This window comes from Lynx rufus, unplaced genomic scaffold (genome assembly GCF_022079265.1).
Source record: "Lynx rufus isolate CCGP_SWC_20201006 ecotype Redwood Valley unplaced genomic scaffold, mLynRuf1.p SCAF_20, whole genome shotgun sequence".
Lineage (NCBI taxonomy): Eukaryota > Metazoa > Chordata > Mammalia > Carnivora > Felidae > Lynx > Lynx rufus.
The window spans coordinates 21,346,225-21,368,121 of record NW_025814835.1 but is presented as its reverse complement, the minus strand read 5'-3'; the positions used below and the strand labels follow the sequence as shown (position 1 = coordinate 21,368,121).

At 40.1% G+C, this 21,897-nt stretch overlaps 1 protein-coding gene across 1 annotated transcript in view; it reads right to left on the bottom strand.

Annotated features, from left to right (window-relative positions):
- The window catches only part of MBD2 (methyl-CpG binding domain protein 2), a 67,114-nt gene extending 45,561 nt beyond the window's left edge, over positions 1 to 21,553 (bottom strand). The window contains exons 1-2 of the mRNA XM_047086393.1: positions 20,916 to 21,553; positions 4,112 to 4,271 (exon numbers count right to left, since the gene is read on the bottom strand). Coding sequence (XP_046942349.1) covers positions 4,112 to 4,271; positions 20,916 to 21,454 — 699 coding nt within the window. The 5' untranslated portion in view covers positions 21,455 to 21,553. The remainder of the gene's footprint in view (positions 1 to 4,111; positions 4,272 to 20,915) is intronic.
- Between the last annotated feature and the right edge of the window lie 344 nt (positions 21,554 to 21,897).

The window sequence follows — 21,897 nt, the reverse complement described above, 5'->3', positions numbered from 1 at the left end:
ATACCTCCTGCTACAGCATTAGTTCAAGCCATCATTACTTTTCTAGACTACAACAGCCTAAACCACTATCCCTACTTCCAGTTTCATCTTTTCCCAAATTCATTCTCCCCCTGTACCCATTCTGTCCAGTACCCAATCTGATTCCCACCATCACCACCTGTTCACTTGTGCTTCTCAAACTGCAGATACTGCCCCCAAGATGTATTAGCTCTCTACAAGAATTTTTATTATTTTGTTGAGGATAAGTAAAACAAGCACATTCTAGATCATTTGGTTACATACCTAGGATACAGCCATACAGAATCCAAGGTCATGTTGATAAAATCACAAGCACACTACCATAAACCAACATAATTCATGAAAAATGAATAATGGCAAACTCACACAATTGATTCCACTCAAGACAATCTAATGTTGTTTATTTCCAAATTATCAAATTTGTGTGACTAGAGAAATGTGATGAAAGAACTGAGTCTTTCCAAGGTAAGCACACCCAGCCAACCTAAAAAGTAACTTGTTCTATACCATATTCACATTGTAAGCATTTTATAAAAATACATCATATGGCACATTCATGTTGGGGAACTTGGACTTTATTAGTTTTGTTGCTTTAATTTATACACATTTTAGTGTTAAGAGCTAGAACCACAGGAATTCAGTTTAATATTCACACATCTGAAACACTGAAGTAAAAGGAATTTCTAGCAACAAAACCCAACTACTGGAGTTCCCAAAACATATTTTGTGCACAGAACCACTGTGCTCTTTTTATCCAATCCTAGTTTTTCCAATTACTTTTTTAAAGAAACTTACCCTGTCAAGAACTAAAAATCAGTTATTCAGTCTCACTAGCCATATTCCAACTACTCACTGGCCAGCCACATGTGGCTAGTGGCTACGACATTTCCATCGTTACCTAACTGTAACTTCTCCCTTTGAGTAAGCATTGAGAAAGCTATTCCTCCCTTCAAACTCTGTTTTGATGACTTCCAAATCTTCGTTTAGTCTTTTTCTATTAACTTAATGGAGTGTCTTCAGCAACCACTTGATAGCTCTACTTTATCAGCTAGAAAGACAGAACTAGTGACTGGAAAAAATTATGGTAGTACCAAATCAGTAAGGTACAATGTAATAGGGAATGGAAAAGATTTTCAGGGTAAGGTTAAGATTGTGATTGAGACAAGCAAGAATAGGTACTGCAAAAATAGTAGTAAATACAAAAGACAATGCCCACTCCACTGTACCCACTCATCCTAAAATGATTACCACTTTGCAAAGATCTTCAAAAGATATCTTCCCAACCATACCTGAAGTATTAGCACTCAGTAAACGCACTTTTGATATGGAAAATATATTAAGATCTCAGTATATAATCGGTCATTATGAACTGCAATTTAACCTGTTTCAAAGTTTATTTTGTTAATAACATTTCAAATTCTTTCAAGGGTTTTTAAAAACCTCAAAAACAACACAATTAATAACGTACTTCAGCCAAGTTTATAACTATACAGCAAAACTACCTAACATTCCTGTTTACTAATTTAAATTTCCCAGCATTCTCTATACCGTATTATTTTTTAAAAAGACGTAATACATTATTAGCCACAAATACACTTTCTGCTTTATAGAGATATTCAGTGTTGGCATGACTCCAAAAGAAAGCCTATTTTTAAAACTGCAAAAGTCAATTTTCTGAATGCTTAATTAAAAGAAAATCAGATGCAAAAGTAAGACTATGCCCCCCAAAATTCAAAGAGAAACTTCAGAAAACAATGACAATGAAAGGTAGTTCCAAAATAATGTACGGCATATTAATTTATTCAATGTTTATGACCACTATAAACTTCCGGAATGAGGTGAATATTAAATCAAATAAACATGAAGCAAACATTTATTAAAAGTACCTACCGTGTGCTAGGCTTTGGACTACCTATACAAAAAAAAAAAAAAGAAAAGAAAAAGAAAGAAAAAGACAGTCCCTGCCCTCATGGAGCTCACAGTCTAGTTGAAGCAGACAAACAATCACAAATACAATGGCAAAGCACCAGGGAGGCATTATGGAAGAAGGGACTGGTCCTGCCTGATGAATGCAGGGGTGGGCTTCACAGAGGTGGAGACAATGGAGCTGGGCCTTGGATGAGCAGGAGTTCACCAGATGGAGGGGAAGGGGGGAAGCGCATTCCAAGCAGAGGAAACAGCACATGCGCAAGCAGAATCTCGAAAGCACATGCCATGGTGCAGGAGGATGAGCAGTCCAGCGCAGCTAGAGCATAAAGGTGCACACAAACTAAAGAGACGAATTAGTTTTTGGTTTTTAGTGAATCGTAACTATCAGGTATAAATCTTCATATTACACTTACTGTAGCTTAACTGTGATTCTGATAACAATAGGGCAGTTTGAAAATATTCCATTCATTTCACAAATATTTGAGCCCTTTTGACAGGTACCCAGCAATGTGGTTAGAGTTGTTTCTGTTTTTTTAAAGCAGTTTTAGAAAAATAAATCTTAATATTCCTCTGTACATTCAAGCGGCAAAATTAACCCAGAATAAAGGTTCTCTTAAGCTGAATCACAGAGCTTCACCTATACACACTACACTCACTTTCGGTAATCTGAGCTCCCTGTACTACCACTATCTTTTTTACCCTTAACACTTTTGTAACTATCAACCCAAAGTAACCCCACAATTAAGCAATAGAGAAAGCAATTTCAGCTTTCCCTTCCCATTCTGCCTATCTAAACATGGTACTTGACAATGCCCCTATGGACATCAATGCATGGTGACCAATGCAACAGATGAGGAAATAATGCACTCTGACCCCCATACCAATTTTTGGAAATTAAACTATTATAAACAAACTATTCGGCTGAATTCTGAATAAAGAGAGCTACGAAGCAGAGACCCATAGCCTTTCAGGAAAAGTAAAAAGGTACAGAGGAAGAGATCTTCGGTCAAAGAGTTTCCCACACTGGCCACCAAGCAACACTGTTCACCGAGGAAGCTTGGAGCTTAGGAGGGTGCGATGCGGAAAAGAAAGGAACTCACATGGGTCAAACTCTTTATTAGGGTTTTCATATTAATTCCTGTTTACTCCTCGCAGTAATGCTAAGGGAAAGAGTGCACTACCTTACTTTCACAAATGAGAAATCTGAGGCCATGCGAAGTTAAAAGAGTCACCCCATGACTGCCTGAGCTAATAAGTGGCAGAGCCTGCCTGGTTCCAAAGCCTGTCTCATTCTACACACCGCCTCGGGGTTCCTACAGTGAATGCTAGACTCCCAAGTGACATGTGACTGACTGTAGCAAGGTTATATATACCCTGGAAGAAAAGCCCTTGCTTTTCCCTCCACTATGTTCACAGTCAGTGTGAGACGATAGTGGTGGCAATACACATACATGTATCTCTGAAGTTTAGAGGAAGAAAAATTGTGACAAAATGGTTACGTAAGATTAGCCGCCCTTGGGGCGGGGGTGGGGAGGGAAGCTTTCTTAGCAAAGATATTGGATGCTGTAATGCAATTAAATTAGCATAATAACTCAAACTCTACTTGTTTAAATTCCTACACAATAAACCATCAAACAAGCAGCTCAATAAAAATAAGAGCTAATGGAAAGAAATCCAATCATCCTATCGGGATGAGAATATTATTGCTACAAGTCCTTCTCCTCCTCATCATCAAAAGTCAAAATAAAAACTACCCTTTCTCAAATCCTAATCCCAAAAATTGATAGGTAAGCATAAACTATGTGGTAAGGATACTTGCCACATTAAAATTTTGCCTCTCTTTGGGCAACAGCAACTATTTAAGAAAAAAAAAATGAGACAATTAACATCAACACAGAAATCTTTTGTAAAAAGTCCCAATGGGCCAAAAATGTGATGTTTGAGAGATACTGAAATATTGTTTTCAACTGTGCACAATTTACTTCTGCAAAGTACTGCCAACTACCATAAATTAATCAGATTTATAAGTCAAAATGCTTTGCCAGGGCAGGGTAGACTAAGACATTCAGACACAGCCAAAATTCTAGTGACATAATTACAATGTAAGATACTTTGTGGAAAGCTTTTGAAATAGGATACATATGCTCTAAGTAAATTAACCAACCTTATTTTGATTGAGAGGATCATTCCGCAGTCTCTGTTTGTTCTTCTGTAATTTACTAGGCATCATCTTTCCAGTTCTGAAGTCAAAACTGCTGAGGTCAACAGTATTTCCCAGGTACCTTGCCAACTGAGGTTTGCTTCTGAACTTCTTACCACTTGGACTAGAAGAAAGATAACATCAATTGTACAAAAGATAACAGTATTTAGATCTCCACGCATCTTCTTTTCTCTCCCAATATGTTTATTTTTTTCAAAGAAATGGTAAAGTTTTAAAGGAACTTCACAACTTCCCTGTAAGAAGAGATAACGCTTCATCTAGTGTCACACTCCACTAGGTACACCGCTGGAGTAACATCTGCAGATGTTACTGCAGATTATCCCACTGGTCACTCACTCCAGAGCCACTGTCAGAATCCGGGTACAAACTGCATGCAGAGCACAATACACATGCCACAAAGGTCTTCAACATTACAAACTACTTCCAAACTGACTTTTGAAATGCTTTTTCTTGTAAGTATTACATATACACAATGTCAGCAGTAATCAGAACTTCAGAACACATTCTTCTGAAGTCAACAATCCTTGTTAAAAACACACATACAAAAAAAAACAAACAAACAAAAAAGCAGAAAACACTTGGAATCCATATACTCTTTTGGGCTACCCATCTGAACTCACAACATTAAAATAGAAAAAAAATATATTGAATTCTTATAGTATTTAAATGCTCCCTAAAAGGAGGAAACTGAGGCAAACATTTGCAAATGGTGTGAACATTGTTGACATGAACTTTTTTTACCCAAACTCCTACCTTGGAGAAGCTTATCAAGAATAACTTCTCAGGTCGCCTGGGTGGCTCAGTCGGTTAAGCATCCAACTCTTGATTTTGGCTCAGGTCATGATCTCACAGTTCATGAGTTCAAGCCTCACATAGGGCTTGCACTGTCAGCACAGAGCCCGTTTGGGATTCTCTCTCTCCTTCTACCCCGCCCGCCCTCTCTCTCTCTCTCAAAATAAACTAAAAAAAAAAAAAAAAAGATAACTTCTCCTGAGAAAATATTATCAAAGCTGGAAAATTATAAAAGTGCCAAAATTATATAGAAAGCTAAACTAAACTAGTGTTTCCTAAAAAAGTTTTTTGCTGTGTGGCATTGATCTAGAAGAAAAATTTTATAGGAAAAATGCCCCAGTTTTACCTAATAAATTTTCTGAGCCAAACGTGCTAAAATCAACTATTAAAGTCAGCACAGATAGGTTACCAGAAGAGAACAGTAAGAATTCTACATTATTTCTCAAAAAAAGCCAACACGTCCTATTTAGAACTTAACCTTGTACTAACGGACCACAATAAAAGAAAAATAATTGAAAAGGAAAACAAAAGGGAATTTTGTGTGGGAAACCAAGCTACAAAATACTGCCCTGGAAGAGCAAAACTTTTCTCTGGGTCAAATCCAAACCAGCACGCCTCACTTTGTCACAAATTCTGTGCCACCACTCACTTCAAGACAAATGAAGATCATATCGGCATTTTTTTTCCGACAATCACAGAATTCAAGTATTCTTGAAACACAATTCAAGTTATAAAATTCAGCCTACAGATGGAGGTAACAACCAGTAACAACTAGGACATAACGGAGTAGAACAAACTCAGACAACAACTAGAACACAGGAGAGGAAAGAATACAGGATTACGCAGAAGTAAACCTCCACTCTCATTCTAACCAGATTTCCAAATATGCTCAGTATGACAAACAAACCGCACATAATCCTCAAGATGGTTAAAAACTTGAGCCATCTCTGCCCACCACAAACTTGCACCCCAAACCCCATCTCATATCGTCCTCTGTTGTGGCCCCACTGCCGTCCACCCAGCGCCTAATCCACCAAACTAGAAAGCCACTTGACGATGCTTCGGTGCCCCACCCCTCAGCCACACATCTGACACCAAGTGCTAAATGTTCAGGCTCCTCAATGCTGACAAAAATAGCTTCATCTCCCCCAGGAACACATCAAAGACCTTCCATTTGTTTATGGTTATTTTCAAAAATCCGTTTCTCCACCAGCCTTGGTACCCCACGTTCCAAACTCAGTGTCACCAGAAATACGCCATGTACCTTTGACTTTTAGCCATGTCTTTCCAGATGGAAGCATGAACATAGGCAATATCCTGCCTGTCGTAAGATTATTAAAGCCTCCAAGCCCAAGTAAAATGTCACCTCTTCTGTGAAGCTGTGATTCTCCAAACCCAGTTAGAAATAAATCTACTATATCTCTGCAATTCTACTTCATTACAAAAATCTCTATGTATTTCCTTGATGATTCAAACAACCAGAAATTGCAATGCCACTTTTTAAAACTCTCAAACATGAATTAACATATATGCACACTGAACAAAGTAACTTTCTCACAACAAAATACTTTATCAGTTGAATAGTAAAGAACATAAGTTTCATTTGCAGACACAATAAAATGGTAAGTTCTATACTTATGTAAGTTATATTGCATGGACTCTTAAAATCGAACCAGAAAATATTTTCATGATTAATCTATTACACTACATAAGAAATAAAGAATTAAAGACCCAAATTAATTTGAAAACTTGGTAAAGATTATTCCATTATGTCACTTATACAACTACAATGAAGATTAAGCTAGAATAGCCATTTAGTCCTTATAATCAGAAATTCCAGGGGCGCCTGGGTGGCGCAGTCGGTTAAGCGTCCGACTTCAGCCAGGTCACGATCTCACGGTCCGTGAGTTCGAGCCCCGCGTCAGGCTCTGGGCTGATGGCTCAGAGCCTGGAGCCTGTTTCCGATTCTGTGTCTCCCTCTCTCTCTGCCCCTCCCCCGTTCATGCTCTGTCTCTCTCTGTCCCAAAAATAAATAAACGTTGAGAAATTCCAGTTACAGTCAACAAGATTCTGATAACCTATTTGATATACCTCAAATATGAATAAAAACCTCTCTACAAAATTATAGTTCTCAATCAGACTTCCATCTAATAAGACATCTTATTAGTTGCAATAAAAGCTGAGCTTAGGGGCGCCTGGGTGGCGCAGTCGGTTAAGCGTCCGACTTCAGCCAGGTCACGATCTCGTGGTCCGTGAGTTCGAGCCCCGCGTCGGGCTCTGGGCTGATGGCTCAGAGCCTGGAGCCTGTTTCCGATTCTGTGTCTCCCTCTCTCTCTGCCCCTCCCCCGTTCATGCTCTGTCTCTGTCTGTCCCAAAAATAAATAAATGTTGAAAAAAAAAAAATTAAAAAAAAAAAAAAAAAAAAAGCTGAGCTTAAAGTGGACTTAGTTTCAACAGACTAATGCTCCAGAAAATGAAAATACTAAGGTAGTAACTTCTACCAATAAGATAAGCACTATTATTTTTAAGGATACAGCTTACAAACAGAGAATCATTTTTTAAGAAATCAATTTACTAAATTCACAAATTAGCCCTGCAATGAGTAGTTTCTTATGAAACGGTGGAAATGCCAGCTATCTACTGCAGTTGAACACATACTAGAGCATCAGTATAACATCACTCTAGAACAAAACTCATTAGAAATCAGTTTTAGACACTGCTCCCCAAATTAAGGAAATCTAACTACGTAAGAACTCAAGTAATGTGACTGCATAGCTTATAATCTAGATTAGCAATTTAATATGGTTTAAATAGTTCCTATGTCTACTGATTTTAAAAATCAAATGGAAACTGTGAGAAAGGCCTGACATATTCTACCGATAAACTAAATTAGCAATGAAGAAAGTGGAAATCAAGTCTTAGCTATGAACATATCCAAAAAAGGTAGACTATTAACTGGTACTCTATCGGTTATTCATACAAATCACTATCCCCAGTCATAAAGACGGAATTCTATGCGGCATCTACGCAGGATAGCTACAAGTACTGGTCATACACACGGCCTTCAGAACAGTGGTACAAGCCGTTCTCTGTAACTGCTATAGCTTGTGCTTATTAGTGTTTTAGGGAAGTCAACCTGGCTGCCCCAGGAGATTATAAACCAGGGACCTTCCTCTGCACAAGATGAAGGCAAGCATATAGAAAGGCAAAGGCCAAGGGAATGGTTAAGTAAGAATTCTTCCCATCAGGTACAGAAATATGTGGATAGCACCGACATGACCCTGAAAGTGGTGGAGGAAATAATGCTAGATGAACAAAAAAACTACCCAGAATGACTAAGTCATCATCGGTCTGCCCTCTAAGATGGCTGCAGTAAGTAGGTCGCAATCTCACCCACCAGGGATTAGCATGACTAAGCTTTTATTCTAAAAGCAGCAAACTATAACCTAGGAACATTCTAGTAGACTAGTGAAGGATATTAGTCATTTTCAGCTTTCTCTAACCAAAGCGATTACTTCTAATCCCAGTAATGAAATACTAATATTTCACTTTCAACCACACAAAAAAATTCCCTACCAACTGTCCCCTAGATATGCCCACCCAGAACCAACTTGTGGTCTCACCTTTAACTTCTCCTACCCTCCAAATACCCTAAATAATGATTAAATGAAAATCAAAGATGTGAGAGTTTTAATTTCAGATGAGGACATTTCATCTATGCCTTTGCTAGCTTTCATTTTAATTAAACTGTTTAAAGCACCTACGTGTAACACCGCCTTAGAGGTTTCTAACTACAGATTATCAAAAACACACAAATTTTATTAGCATCTGACCTTCCGCTCTAAAAAAATTTCATTGAGATAACAGAAACTACTTTAATTCTGGTCACCTTAGTTTAGTGGTATTCCCATTTTATCGCTCTGTATACTCACCTGTGATCATCATTCCCTGAGCTACCTGACGATAGCACACCCTGCCAGTCTCCACAGAAAAAGCAACTCTTCTGAAGACCTGCTCCTGGCCTGTGCAACTGCACCCTGAAAACACTCCTCTGGTGGAGCAGAACATATGTTTTCATGTTACTTTGGTAGCATGGATCATCATGATGTTCAGCCGAACAGGATGAGGAGCCCAGAGTCTGAGCAAACACCAGTCTACCTCCGAACCAGTTTCTAACAGGATGAACTGTGGAAGTGGCAGTAATCAGAGCACAATAAGGAGAGCTGGCCTATGAGCGACAAGGAGCACTGTGGACAGCAGATGGTCAGCTACACGGCTGAAGAGCATGTTCAGAAGGAGGGCATCACTCTCCAACGGCACTTTGTGAGGCATGAGCAAAACCTCCATACTAAAAATTCCCTAAGCTACAGCCCTGGAAAAGTTTGAGATCAAAAAACAATCAACTTTCTTTGTTTTATACCTCTTTAAATGTTAAAGCTTATTTGTTAGTTACAGAGTAAGTACCGAAAGAAAAAGACTTCTCTGACTTTAACAACTGTCTCCACAAGTCAAATTTTGGTTGAGACTAAGATCTGAAATCAAAATTATCTTGTACTTCGGTACAAAATATATGATCAGAAAACTGTCAAATCAATTAATTCAAATAACGTATACCATTGTTTCAAAGCTGTATGACATACACACAGAGAAATCTACCTACAAGTCAGCTCCCAATCCCCCTTTTTTAGTTCCTTTCCTCCCACGTTTACATGCGGGCCTTTCCTAAAGTGAACCATCTTCAGCCCTCGTCTGCAGTTTGTCCCCAGTACATTTTATCTACTTGTCTTGTCTTGTCTTACTTATGTCTCCCATCAGGTACTACTAAATCCAGTTCCTTTCTTTGAATCTATCCTTCCTTTCCATTGCCATTGCCCAAATCAAGTCTTTATCACCTTGGGTCTGAATCACCAGGACAGGCTAACTGACTTTCTACTTGCTGGTCTCTGCATTCTAAACTACCCAAATTACTCTTCCTAAACACCACTCTGAACATAGTTTCAGCTGAAAAGCCTTCAATGACTTTAACCCATTAGCAAAAGGATACCAAATATCTTAGCTCTGCATTTAAGATCCTTTTTCATCTAACCTCCTCTGAACCTGTCAACCCTACTTTCCACTCCTCTTACTCAATGACCTCTGCTCCAACCATGTTAGTTTATTCACTGTTCGAAACAGGCTGAATGGTTCCCTCTTAGGCCTTTTGCAAATCATACCTGTTACCCAATCCATAATGCAGGACTCCAACCCCGATCCTCAAGGGCCCAGAAATACCAATCCACATTATATCTCTTCCATAAAAAGCCTTCCTTCCCAGAATGAAGCAGTGGAAGGTTTCTTTCCTCTGAACCATACAGCAATTACTGCCAGTATCAGGTAAATAATCACAAACTGCCTGTTGGCATCTCTTGTATTCTGGCTTTGAAATACTGAGTTCTACATGGTTATAAAACTTCTACAAGTTTAAATCTTATCTTCACAAGCAGCATACTCAAGTAGTTATTTTTGAATGAAATGATATGATGTCAGATTTGCTTCCAAATAATAAGGTTGAGTCAAGGTAGTACATTGGGGGATGGAAGAAATAAGATTAACAACTGCTGAATTGAGTACTTGGTAGTTTTTTTATATGATCCTACTTTTACATATATGTTTGAAAATTTCTATAATAAAATGTTTAAAACAAACATTAAAGTATACAAGCTGAATATATCCCCTGAAAATTTCAAAGTAATTTTTTAAAAATATGAAGTTTGGGCAAGTAAATGTGAGCATTAAAGAACTTCCTTAGCAGTTGAGGGACAGGTAGAGAATTATTTTTAAAGTATCATTAAGGGAAAAAAAATTATTTACAGTTTGGCTGCTGGTAAAATGTGACAACATTGCACCTTTTCCCTTGGCATAAATGTTTAAGGAATCACCAACGCAATCTTAAGTGGTATAAAAGACCTTAAGTATAATTTGAATTCTGTACCAATCATTCTCATTCCATAAACTAGCATTTATGTAACAAACAACATGCAAACAGTATATTACTGATAGCAAATTCTATTATGTCTATATCAGAGCTAGAAAAAAATAAAAGCCAGGGTGATCCACTACCTAATCTCATCCCACTGCCTAAAGGTGAGAAAGAAAAAAGGAAAAAACACTGGTTATTTTGGTTGAATTGAGGACTGGACACTGTTATGGAAATGTCAGAAATTAAATACATCTGGGAATTATTTCAAAATATAATGGGAAAAGGGAGTTGAATATTGATGAAACAAGCTTGGCCAGGAGTTCATAATTATTAAAACTGGTTGATGAGCCCATAGGAGCTTCATTACACTTTTCTAACAATTTTTGCTCTTGCACATTTGAATTTTTCCATAATAAAAAATTAGATAAGTATACCCCCCCCAAAAAAAGACTATATTTTGAAAAAAGAGGTAGGGGGCCTCTGGAATAGGCCTTTTTAAAGAAACGCATACATCACAGCATACATGTTAAAAATAATTTTAAGACATTCATCCTTGCTTTAATCTATGGATTCTTCCAGTGTTAAAAGAACTATAAAAGAATGTACACACAGGGGTGCCTGAGTGGCTCAGTCAGTTGAGCGTCCAACTTCAGCTCAGGTCATGATCTCATGGTTCATGAGTTTGAGCCCTGTGTCGGGCTCTGTGCTAACAGCTCAGAGCCTGGAGCCTGCTTCAGATTCTGTGTCTCCCTCTCTGCCCCTTCCCTGCTCATGCGCTTGCTCTCACTCTCTCTCAAAAATAAGTAAACATTAAAAACAAATTTTTAAAAAGAACATATACACCTATGTACACAGAGAATGGAAGGCAATATGTCAAAATATTAACACTGATTCTCTTTAGGACTACAAAGCTGATTGTCATTGCTCTCTCTACACTCCTATATTTTCCCAATTTCCACACTGAGCATGGATCACTCTTCTAATCAGGGGAAAAAATAAAATATTTCTAAAAACCCTGATGAACATGCCCTAATCACATTTCAAAATTAAAATACTGTAAATCTCCACATGATTAACAACTGTTTACATTAGTTAATTAAGCGAAGGGAAAGAAACTACCATTTTATTGATCTGCTGACCATCTACTACATGCCAAATGCCTTACACGTACTTTCATTTTACCTAAAAAAATTCCACGAGGTAAACTTCTTACCTTTGATTTACAGTTGAGGGATCAGAGGCTTATATTATGGAAGCTTATAAACCTGTCCAAGTTAAAATAGTAAAGCAAGATGCAAGACTCAAGTCCCAATTTTCTGACTCAGAAGTTTCCATTCTTATTCTAAACCAGTGCAACACAAGTGTGGTCTACAGACAGACTTACTGGTCTTCAAATAAGTACAGAAGGGGAGAGAAAGCAGTTAGGAACTGACTAGTAAGTTTATGACTGTAGGATCTAAGAGTATAAAGTTGCAACATGTATTCTGTATAACCACTTTTACATTATATTTATTTTTTATCATAAACTACTTCCTACCAGATACTATAACAAATAACTTTACAGTTATGGCACAAAGAAATAATATATTAGTTAACAGTAGATAGAAATATGTTATCCTCCCCAGATGATACAAAAGCAATTTTTGATGGTAGATGTTTAAAGCAAAGGATAAAAGGATTTTTTAATATGAAAATTGTAATCAAAAGTCCTACTACAGATTCCTTCAGGTCTAAAAATCTGTATGGAATACACACACAAACACTAAACACACACAAGTCTAAAGAAAAATAAGAACATTTACTTCAGCTATTCACTATCTGCATACCTGGTATGGTACAAGACAGGATGCTGGCTATAGCAGGAGACACAAGACCACCTCTATAGTGCAGGCCTATTTACAGCCAACACTAACCAGTTTTTTAGATCATTTAATAGAAATGTATTAACTATTTGCTTCATTCAACAAGCAATTCTTAAGAGCTTTCCGTATAGCAGGGACTATGGTGGATACTGGAGATTCAAGAATGAATCAGACTCAGCCACTCACCTTGAGGAGGTTCAGAATCTGGTGTTCGAGACTGCCAACGATTACAGCACATGTGGTAAAGGTTAACACAATTATGCTCAAAATGCCATAGGACTTGCCTGTTTCCACTACAGGCCTCTGGGAAAGGCTTTTTTAAAGAGAGGCACACATCACTGCATACATGTTGAAAATAATTTTATAACATTCACACTTTCTTTCATCTATGAATTCGTCCAGCATAAAAAGAACACCAAGATATATTTCAAAAATCTTCTTCCACATGTTTGTAAATAACTCATAATCATTCCTGATTGAATGATTGAACAAAGTGTTCAATTTCAAAATTTAAATTTGAGTATTTACCATTATTTACATTCAACTTATGTAATCAAGTTCCCAAACAAGTTTGAATTTACAAGACAAGGCAAAAATCATAAGATCCATAGATATTACTAAAATTTCACTCTATTCCATACTTTTATTCTTCCTTGTGAAGTTTTAGTTTTTAGAAGTTCTGATAAAGTTAAGCAAAACTTCATTTTACAATTTGCCTCGTCATTTCTTAGTGGAAATGGCAAATAGCCATAAAAGACCAATAAACAAGGACTGCAAAGGGTATTAATACCCCAAGTCAAAAAGTAAACCCATGAAATAAGAGCTGGTGATTTATTTCTAATTCATCACACAGGTCTGAAAAGACCTCAAACACAGGAAAAAATTTATGAATTTCTATTAGTCCCACTATGAAATCTAACACACACACACACACACACACACACAAAAGTATCACTTCCTTTGCAAATCACCAGCTTCTGCTCGATTAATTAAAACTGCACTAAAAAATAAAAATAAAACTGCACTACGAAGATTAAATTATGACTCTATATCTCACAAATGAAATTCTAAAGCAATTTGAAAAAAAATTATCAATTTCTGTTGGACACTATTTCTAGAATATATGTGTATCAGTTCCTTTCGAGCTATGTATTTCCTCTACTACAGGTATTGTGGGTGTTTTGGCAGGTGAGACTTTGCATATCAGATTTGAAAAATCAGATGTAGCACAGATGGCAATGTTGTACCCTAACAAAAATTCCCCTAGCACAGCACAGAAAGCTGGGATGGTACGACTGAGAGAGAATTATCGGAGCACAATTTCCACCACGGCCATGTGTCTTTTCTTTCCAGATCCAGGCTTCAATCAGTCTATTTCAAGAGAAAAGGCTAAAAGCAAGTCAAACTTGCAATTATGCAATAAGCACTTCGTAATAAACCTTGCGTTTCATTCCTTTCTCCAACTAAAGAGATTTTTTTGATTGGTCTGCAGCGCACATTTCAATCGTACCTCAACTGAAAGAAGCACAGGAGCTTTTTGGAGGAAACACATAAAACTATCTCGAGCTACATTTAGACTGCAAGTTACAATTTGATTTCTTCTAGTTTTTTTCATTGTTTATTTATTTATTTATTTTGAGAGAGAGACAAAAAGAGGATACCAGGAAGGCTCCGTGCTGTCAGCACAGAGCCCTGACGTGGGACCGATCCCACGAACCATGAGATCATGACCTGAGCCAAAATCAAGTTAAGTCGGATGCTTAACTGACTGAGCCACCCAGGCACCCCTGATTTCTTCTAATTTAAGTAAAAGCTTTTAAAACGAAGATGACCTATAGCTTGCTCCGTAGGGAACACACTGCCTATCTGAGTATCTGAGAAACAACATGGTCAATCCTAAATTAAACATATATCAAAAGAGCAAGCAAGAAAGAAGGGGGAAACATTTCTGAACCAAATGATCACTTCTGTGACCCAGAATAAAACTCCTTTAATTATGTTAATTTACCACAATTTTTCAATTTCTTTTCTCTCCATTACATAGAGCTGGAAGATCATCTTTTGGTACAATGGCTTCACTACCAAATAGGACTTAAAACTTAACCTTTGTCAAAAAAAAATAAAATAACATTTACCCTTTGTCGACTTAAAGGTGCAAATATAATAGTAACTAACTACATTGTTTTAGCAGCTCACCCAGCTCCATAAAGCAGATTAAGTATGAGATGGTTCAATATTTGAGAATTACAAGTAAGGATTTTCTATGGGAGGCAGCAGAGCAGGGTGGTTAAAAGTTCTGGGGTTAAATCCCCTGCATCAGGATTCTTTTTTTAACGTTTATTTATTTTTGGGACAGAGAGAGACAGAGCATGAACGGGGAAGGGGCAGAGAGAGAGGGAGACACAGAATTGGAAACAGGCTCCAGGCTCTGAGCCATCAGCCCAGAGCCTGACGCGGGGCTCGAACTCACTCACCGCGAGATCGTGACCTGGCTGAAGTCGGACGCTTAACCGACTGCGCCACCCAGGCGCCCCCCCTGCATCAGGATTCTAACTCTGCCCTTACCAGCAGTACAACCTTGAGCATATTACTTAACTTCCCTGTCCCAAGTCCGCATGTGTAAAATGCAGATAATTGTACCTACAGCTAACAGGGTTATAAGGGCCCAATAAGATAATACATGTAATGCATTTAGCAAAATAATACTAATAGCTGCCAAACTATGAGAGCTGTGACATAGAACACACATAAAATTAAGACACACAACACCCTATACTTAATAAAAAACAAACCTATAGACTCGATGAGATTCAAATGTTGATTTCTCACTTGTGTCTCTGCACTATGAGCATTTTCACTATATCTCTAAACTACTTTCTATCCTTCTATAATATCCTCAACACTCAAGATGAAAATAAGAAACTGGAAAATGCTTGGACTTAATAAAATACCCCAACCAATTTCATCCCAGCACACCACCAGGTAATATAAAGCAATAGCTAAGAAAGTCATTTAAGACTTGTTTCATAAAATTTTAAGCATCACATCAATTGGTAAACACCTATTTAGTATCTAGGTGTACCTAGGGGGAAAGAAGACAGTTATGTGAGAGCGCCACAGGTTCTATGGAAATGAACATACGAGTAATACAGGAGACACCAGGTTTAACCACATGGGGAAGGCCAGAAAGAAGATATTAGGTAGGGGAAAAGCCAATCTACTGAAAGCCAAAGAGACTTAAAATATTTAAGAACTATAACAATGGGGGCGCTGGGGTGGCTCAGTTGGTTGAGCGTCCGACTTCGGCTCAGGTCATGATCTCACGGTTTGTGGGTTTGAGCCCCTCGTCAGGCTCTGTGCTGATAGCTCAGAACCTGGAGCCTGCTTCTGATTCTGTCTCCCTCTCTCTGCCCCTCCCCCGCTCACGCTCTGTGTCTCTCTCAAAAATAAATAAAATTAAAAAAAAAAAAAAACTGTAACAATGGATCTCTCCCCTGGTCCATCAAGTTTTTTCCAACAAAGACTACATGGCAGAGCTGTTTTTTGTTTGCTTTTTTTTTTTTTTTAATAAAAAGTCAGAGAGAGAGAGAGAAGGAAAGATCTGACTGAACTCTGACATGCTCAATGATCCAGAACTCATGCCCTCAAAGCATCCTACCAGCCTTCGGTAACAAGTCAGATATACCTATACATTTTTTTAAACCTATTTGTATCTTCAGCCCATACAACTGGAGTTATTTAATGAATCATTTTCCCTAATTAGTCCTTAAACATATCGATGTATTTATTTTAGTGTATTGAAATTGAATCCTTGTATCACTGTAAGTACAGGTAAAATCATATATGCACTTTACAAACAGACAAACCACAGGACCAGGAAGTGTAAGCGACAGGCTCAAGGTTGCACCAAATGGTAAGGGCAGAGTTAGAATACCAACTCCGGACCTCTTTACCCCGTGCTCTGCTGCCTTCCCTAGAGACTTCTACTTTTATCATATCACTCATGATTTTATAGACCTCTGAGTCCTCCTCTTTCCAGATCAAAGTGAAATAAATTCAGTCTCTCTTCTTGCACCTGCTCCCTATTATTATTTTAATTGTTCTCTAGTGCCACTGTATCCTTTTTTCAGAGAAGTGATCAGGTACAAATGCAACATAATTATGATACAAGAATCAAAAATATTTACTATTTTGTTCCCAATATCCAACCACATGGTATTTTATGGCAGAAGCTGTAACAGTTTACGTCCACTCCCAAGTCTTTAACTGAAATTATAACCAAAAGTCTAAAAGCTAACAAGTTTAGACTAGATAAAAATGGCATGAGTTGGCTACTAAAAAGGGTCCTATGCAGAAGAAAATAATATGTCAAAAATATCAGTCAGCAAGCGCAGGGAGCCAAAAACTAGAAATAACAGGAGCCAAGTAGACCAGTGAGAAAATTATTGTTCACATAATGGGTTCATATGATGGCAACAAACTTTTCAGAAACTATTACCAATAGATCCAGCTCTTTATCTAACCACACCTTTTTGTAAAAACACACTTTGTATGATAATGTATGAACTGCCACACACTATCAGTAATCCTGACAGAAGGCATAATTATATTGCTTAACTGGCAACTCAAGGCACGCCTTCCTGTTAGAACTCGGCAGTCTCGGAAACAACCAAAACACCATTCTACCAAAATTTGAGGCTTTCTCGATGAGCTTAATTTCAGCCCAATTAATAAGTGTAAGCCACACCCTATGTTAACAGGCACAGGTCGTTTAAATTCATCTCCCCAGAGGCAGGCTAATTCAGGAGTTAGCATTATTAGAACGTACATGAACAAATGGGTGCAGGTGTTCACACTACCAATGGGAGCATTAACTCTTAACCCACCTATTAACACAGATGGCTGGTGTTTTGTGAGCTACTGGTTTTTAACAGGTGGGGTATATGTGGGGATGCTAATATGCAAAGCTGTGACACTTTGATAGAAAAAGAATGTGTTCACCTTCAGTATGAGTAGGTGCCCTCCATCATTTATCACTGAAAGCGGAAGTCACAGAGTAACTGCTCTGTTACAAAAACCACATCATGCTACCTGTTTCCTACTGCCTCAGAATATAACCTCTCAGCAGGGAATCAAGACTGACTGTTACAATCCTGCCAAATAACTAACATTTTGTAGGTAGTCAATAAACAATTAGATAACATTCCTTCCAACCTTTAACTAAACACATGTGGCACAAATCTGTTCAATGTGTCTTCATCTTGTATAAAGTAAAAAGCAAATCATGCTGCACCGTCTAACAAAAAGATTTCAATTTTAGAAAGTAATTATCACTATACTGGTTTCATGATTTGTCGTAAGATGAATTTGTTTGGAGGGGCAGCCGGGTGGCTCAGTCGTTAAGCATCCGACTTCGGCTCGGGTCACGATCTCACGGTTCATGAGTTCAAGCCCCACATCAGGCTCTCTGCTGTCAGCACAGAGCCTGCTTCAGATCCTGTCACCCTCTCTCTGCCCCTCCCCCACTGGCACGCGCATGCTCTCACTCTCCTCTCTCTCACAGAATAAACAAACTTCAAAAAATACAAGATGAATTTGTTTGGAAAATTCATCTTAAATTGATTAGATCAGTTTTTCTGCCATAAAATATTTATTGAGTTTGTATGAAAAAGTTAACATTGAAAAATTTACAACACATTTAAAAAAATACTACGACCACAAATCAAAATGAGCACTACAGCAATCTGCGTTCTTGAAATAACTTTTCCAGCTACTGCAAGGAAAACAACAAAAAAACTCCTTGCAATAACCCAAAGTTAGTTTGAACAAATACGTCATCCCAAAACCAAACAAACTGTATCCCAGGAGAAATGCCATACAGAGTGAAATTCAAAGTTTAAGATGCTCTACTGAGAATAGACTAGTCACCTATCCCTCAAGGAGTTCAATCGCAGACACAGAATATTCTTGTAAAATGTAACTGGCTACAAGACATCAACACATAGTTCACCTAAAGAAGGTAGCATACTACCTGCTTAGAAAGAAAACAAAAGTTGTGGGGCGCCTGGGTGGCGCAGTCGGTTAAGCGTCCGACTTCAGCCAGGTCACGATCTCGCGGTCCGTGAGTTCGAGCCCCGCATCGGGCTCTGGGCTGATGGCTCAGAGCCTGGAGCCTGTTTCCGATTCTGTGTCTCCCTCTCTCTCTGCCCCTCCCCCGTTCATGCTCTGTCTCTCTCTGTCCCAAAAATAAATAAATGTTGAAAAAAAATTAAAAAAAAAAAGAAAACAAAAGTTGTTAATGGAAGAGTATGCAAGAGTGAACAACTGTGACTAGCACTAAACGAAACCAGTGAACTTGAGAGGAGTTACTGTTCCACAATAACCTTTTGTAAAATTTTTTAATGTTTATTTATTCTTGAGCGATGGAGAGAGACAGAGCGCGAGCAGGGGAGGGGCAGAGAGAGACAAAATTGGAAGCAGGCTTCAGGCTCTGAGCTGTCAGCACAGAGCCCAATGCAGGGCTCGAACCCAAGGACCAGAAGATCATGACCTGAGCCAAAGCAGGACATCCAACCGACTGAGCCACTGAAATGCCCCACCACAATAACCTTTTTAATATTACTTTAGTAAATTTAATATTTAATGATGGGAAAATACAAGATTATCACATCTGAATGTTTAAAAAAAGCTTGCCATTTTATTTAAGATTTCAAAATGCGTGGTCTCAGACCAAGTGACAAAATAAGTTCTCATGCAACGCCACTTTCATTTTTTACTTGAACAGGTGAAACAAATTGAAACTATTTTTCCATATATTTGAGCAGCCATCAGGAATATGGTCATATTTACATGTTATACCACTGATGATCACATCGTGTGTACACAAATGTATTTTTAACCTCTCAAGTCTATTTAAGAGTACTCTCAATTCATAAACATTGGAGAGACAGAGATAGAAAAAGAGAGACTGCGCACGCGTGTGTATATTCCTCCCTCCCCAACCAGGGGCAATGTATTAACCTACTTGATGAAAGTAAATCCTCCATAACATTATTCCAATGGCTAAATGGCTGACGACAATTGGCTCCAACACCCAAATATATTCCCTGAAAAATGAGTCAATCAGCCCACAAAACGGCCCTCCACACCAGTGAATATGTTTATATTCTCTTCTATAAATGGGATGGTTTATTTTTATAAGCAAATTTGTTGATAAGAAAATTCCAGTGATATCAACAGCCACAGGCACTCTCCTGAGCTTACTGGATCATCCAAAGAAATGGCATGCACAGCAGAACCACAGAATTGCAAGATCACATCAGGGCAAAAACCTGAATCACTCAGACCAAGATTTCTCAACCTGATTTCTCAAACTGGTGACATTTTGGGTCAGATAATTCTTTGTTGTGGGGACCATTCTGTGCATTACAGAATATCCTGCAGCATCCCTGGTCTCTACCCACTACATGCCAGCAGCACACCCTTCCAAGGTATGACAACCAAAAATGTCCCCAGACATTGCCAAACATCCCCTGGGGGACAAATTTTGGTCTCAGAGTCTAACAACATATTACAGTGTTTCAGTTTTCAAAAGTGACTAAGTTCTGCAACACCATGAGAGTTCCAAGAAACTTCAGGCATTCCAAGTGGCTACTTTATACCAAACTTTCCTGGATCTCACAAAGTAACTGAAGCCTTATTACTGTAGATAGCTAATTCTTCCACATGTGCATGATTAAACACTCTTGTGATGATGAATCTGGGAAAGGCTGGGACAGGAGCCAACAGTGACTGGGTTTTATAGTTTCGATGAATTACACCTTCTTTTAACCCTTCTATGGACTAACCATCCTTGCCAGAGAACCTTTTTTTTTCCCACAAACCATTTTCCCCAACAGTGTCAACCTAAGACGCCCTCCTCTGGACTCTCACCATTCAGATACTGTGCCTGACCTGTCACTGTACTGGGGTCAACTCTCACCCAAGGGCTCAGGGACCTTCCACTACCAGGCCAGCCTGTCTGTGCCAGGGCCCTCGGGCCCTGCTCTCATATTGACATCCCATGCCCAGGTCAGCTGTTGACCCTTGACCCCGGCCTGACCCCGCTGCCCCCACCCCGCCCCCAGGGCGGTACCTGAAGTAGTAGACATCGCTCTTGCCGGCACTGAGCCCAGATTTTCGGATCACTTCCTCCTTCTTCCATCCGGGGGGGAGGGCCGGGCAGTCCATCCTCTTCCCGCTCTCCGTGGCCCGGGGTCCCCGGGGCCCCGGCCCCGCGCTCCCCGACGGGAAAGGGACCGGCTCCCGCCGGGGGGCGCCGCCGCCACCGCTGCCGCCGCCGCAGCCGCCGCCGTCGCCGCCAAGGCCGCCGCCGCCACTCGGGGGACGGCCGCGGCCCCGGCCCCGGCCCCGGCCCCGTCCCCGGCCACGGCCCCGGCCCCGGCCACGGCCACAGACGCCGCCGCCCCGGCCCGCCTGCTTCCACCGCCCCCGGCCACGGCCGCCGCCCCGAGCGCCTTCCCTGCGCACGCCGCTCACCGGGGACGGGGCGAGCGCGCTGCCCTGGCCCCCCTGCTCTATGGCGGAGTCGCCGCCAGCGCCGCTGCCGCCCGCCGCGCTCTCCCCCTCCTCCTGCTCCGGGCAGCAGCGGCCTCCCCCCGGGTGCGCGCGCATCCAGCCCCCTCCCCAGCCGGCGCTGCGCTTCTTCCGTAACCGAGCCCTTGGAATCCCGGAGACCCGCCCCGCCCGCAGCGCGGCGCGCGGGGGACGCGCGCAAGCATCATAGAGCGGACGCGCACAGAGCGGCCCTCCCGCTCGGGGCGTGGCTCCAGCCACCGCCTCTTAGGTCCTCCAAGCTCCCGGGGCGGCCATATTGTCTCCGCCTTCTCGAGGGCACGCCCCTGGCCCCACCCGCTCCGCCCCCAGCCGCGCCCTTCCGGCCCCCGCCCGCGCTTGGGTGCGCAGAGCCCGGAAGGCGGGTAGGGCCCGGAGTCTTTTGTGGAGGAATGTCAGAAGGACTGCGGTTGTTTTGTTTCCTGTAGGGTTAACCTCCCTCTCTGTATGATTTTACCTATGTTTGCTCCCCCAATTAATGAATAACAAAATAGTTCGTTTTA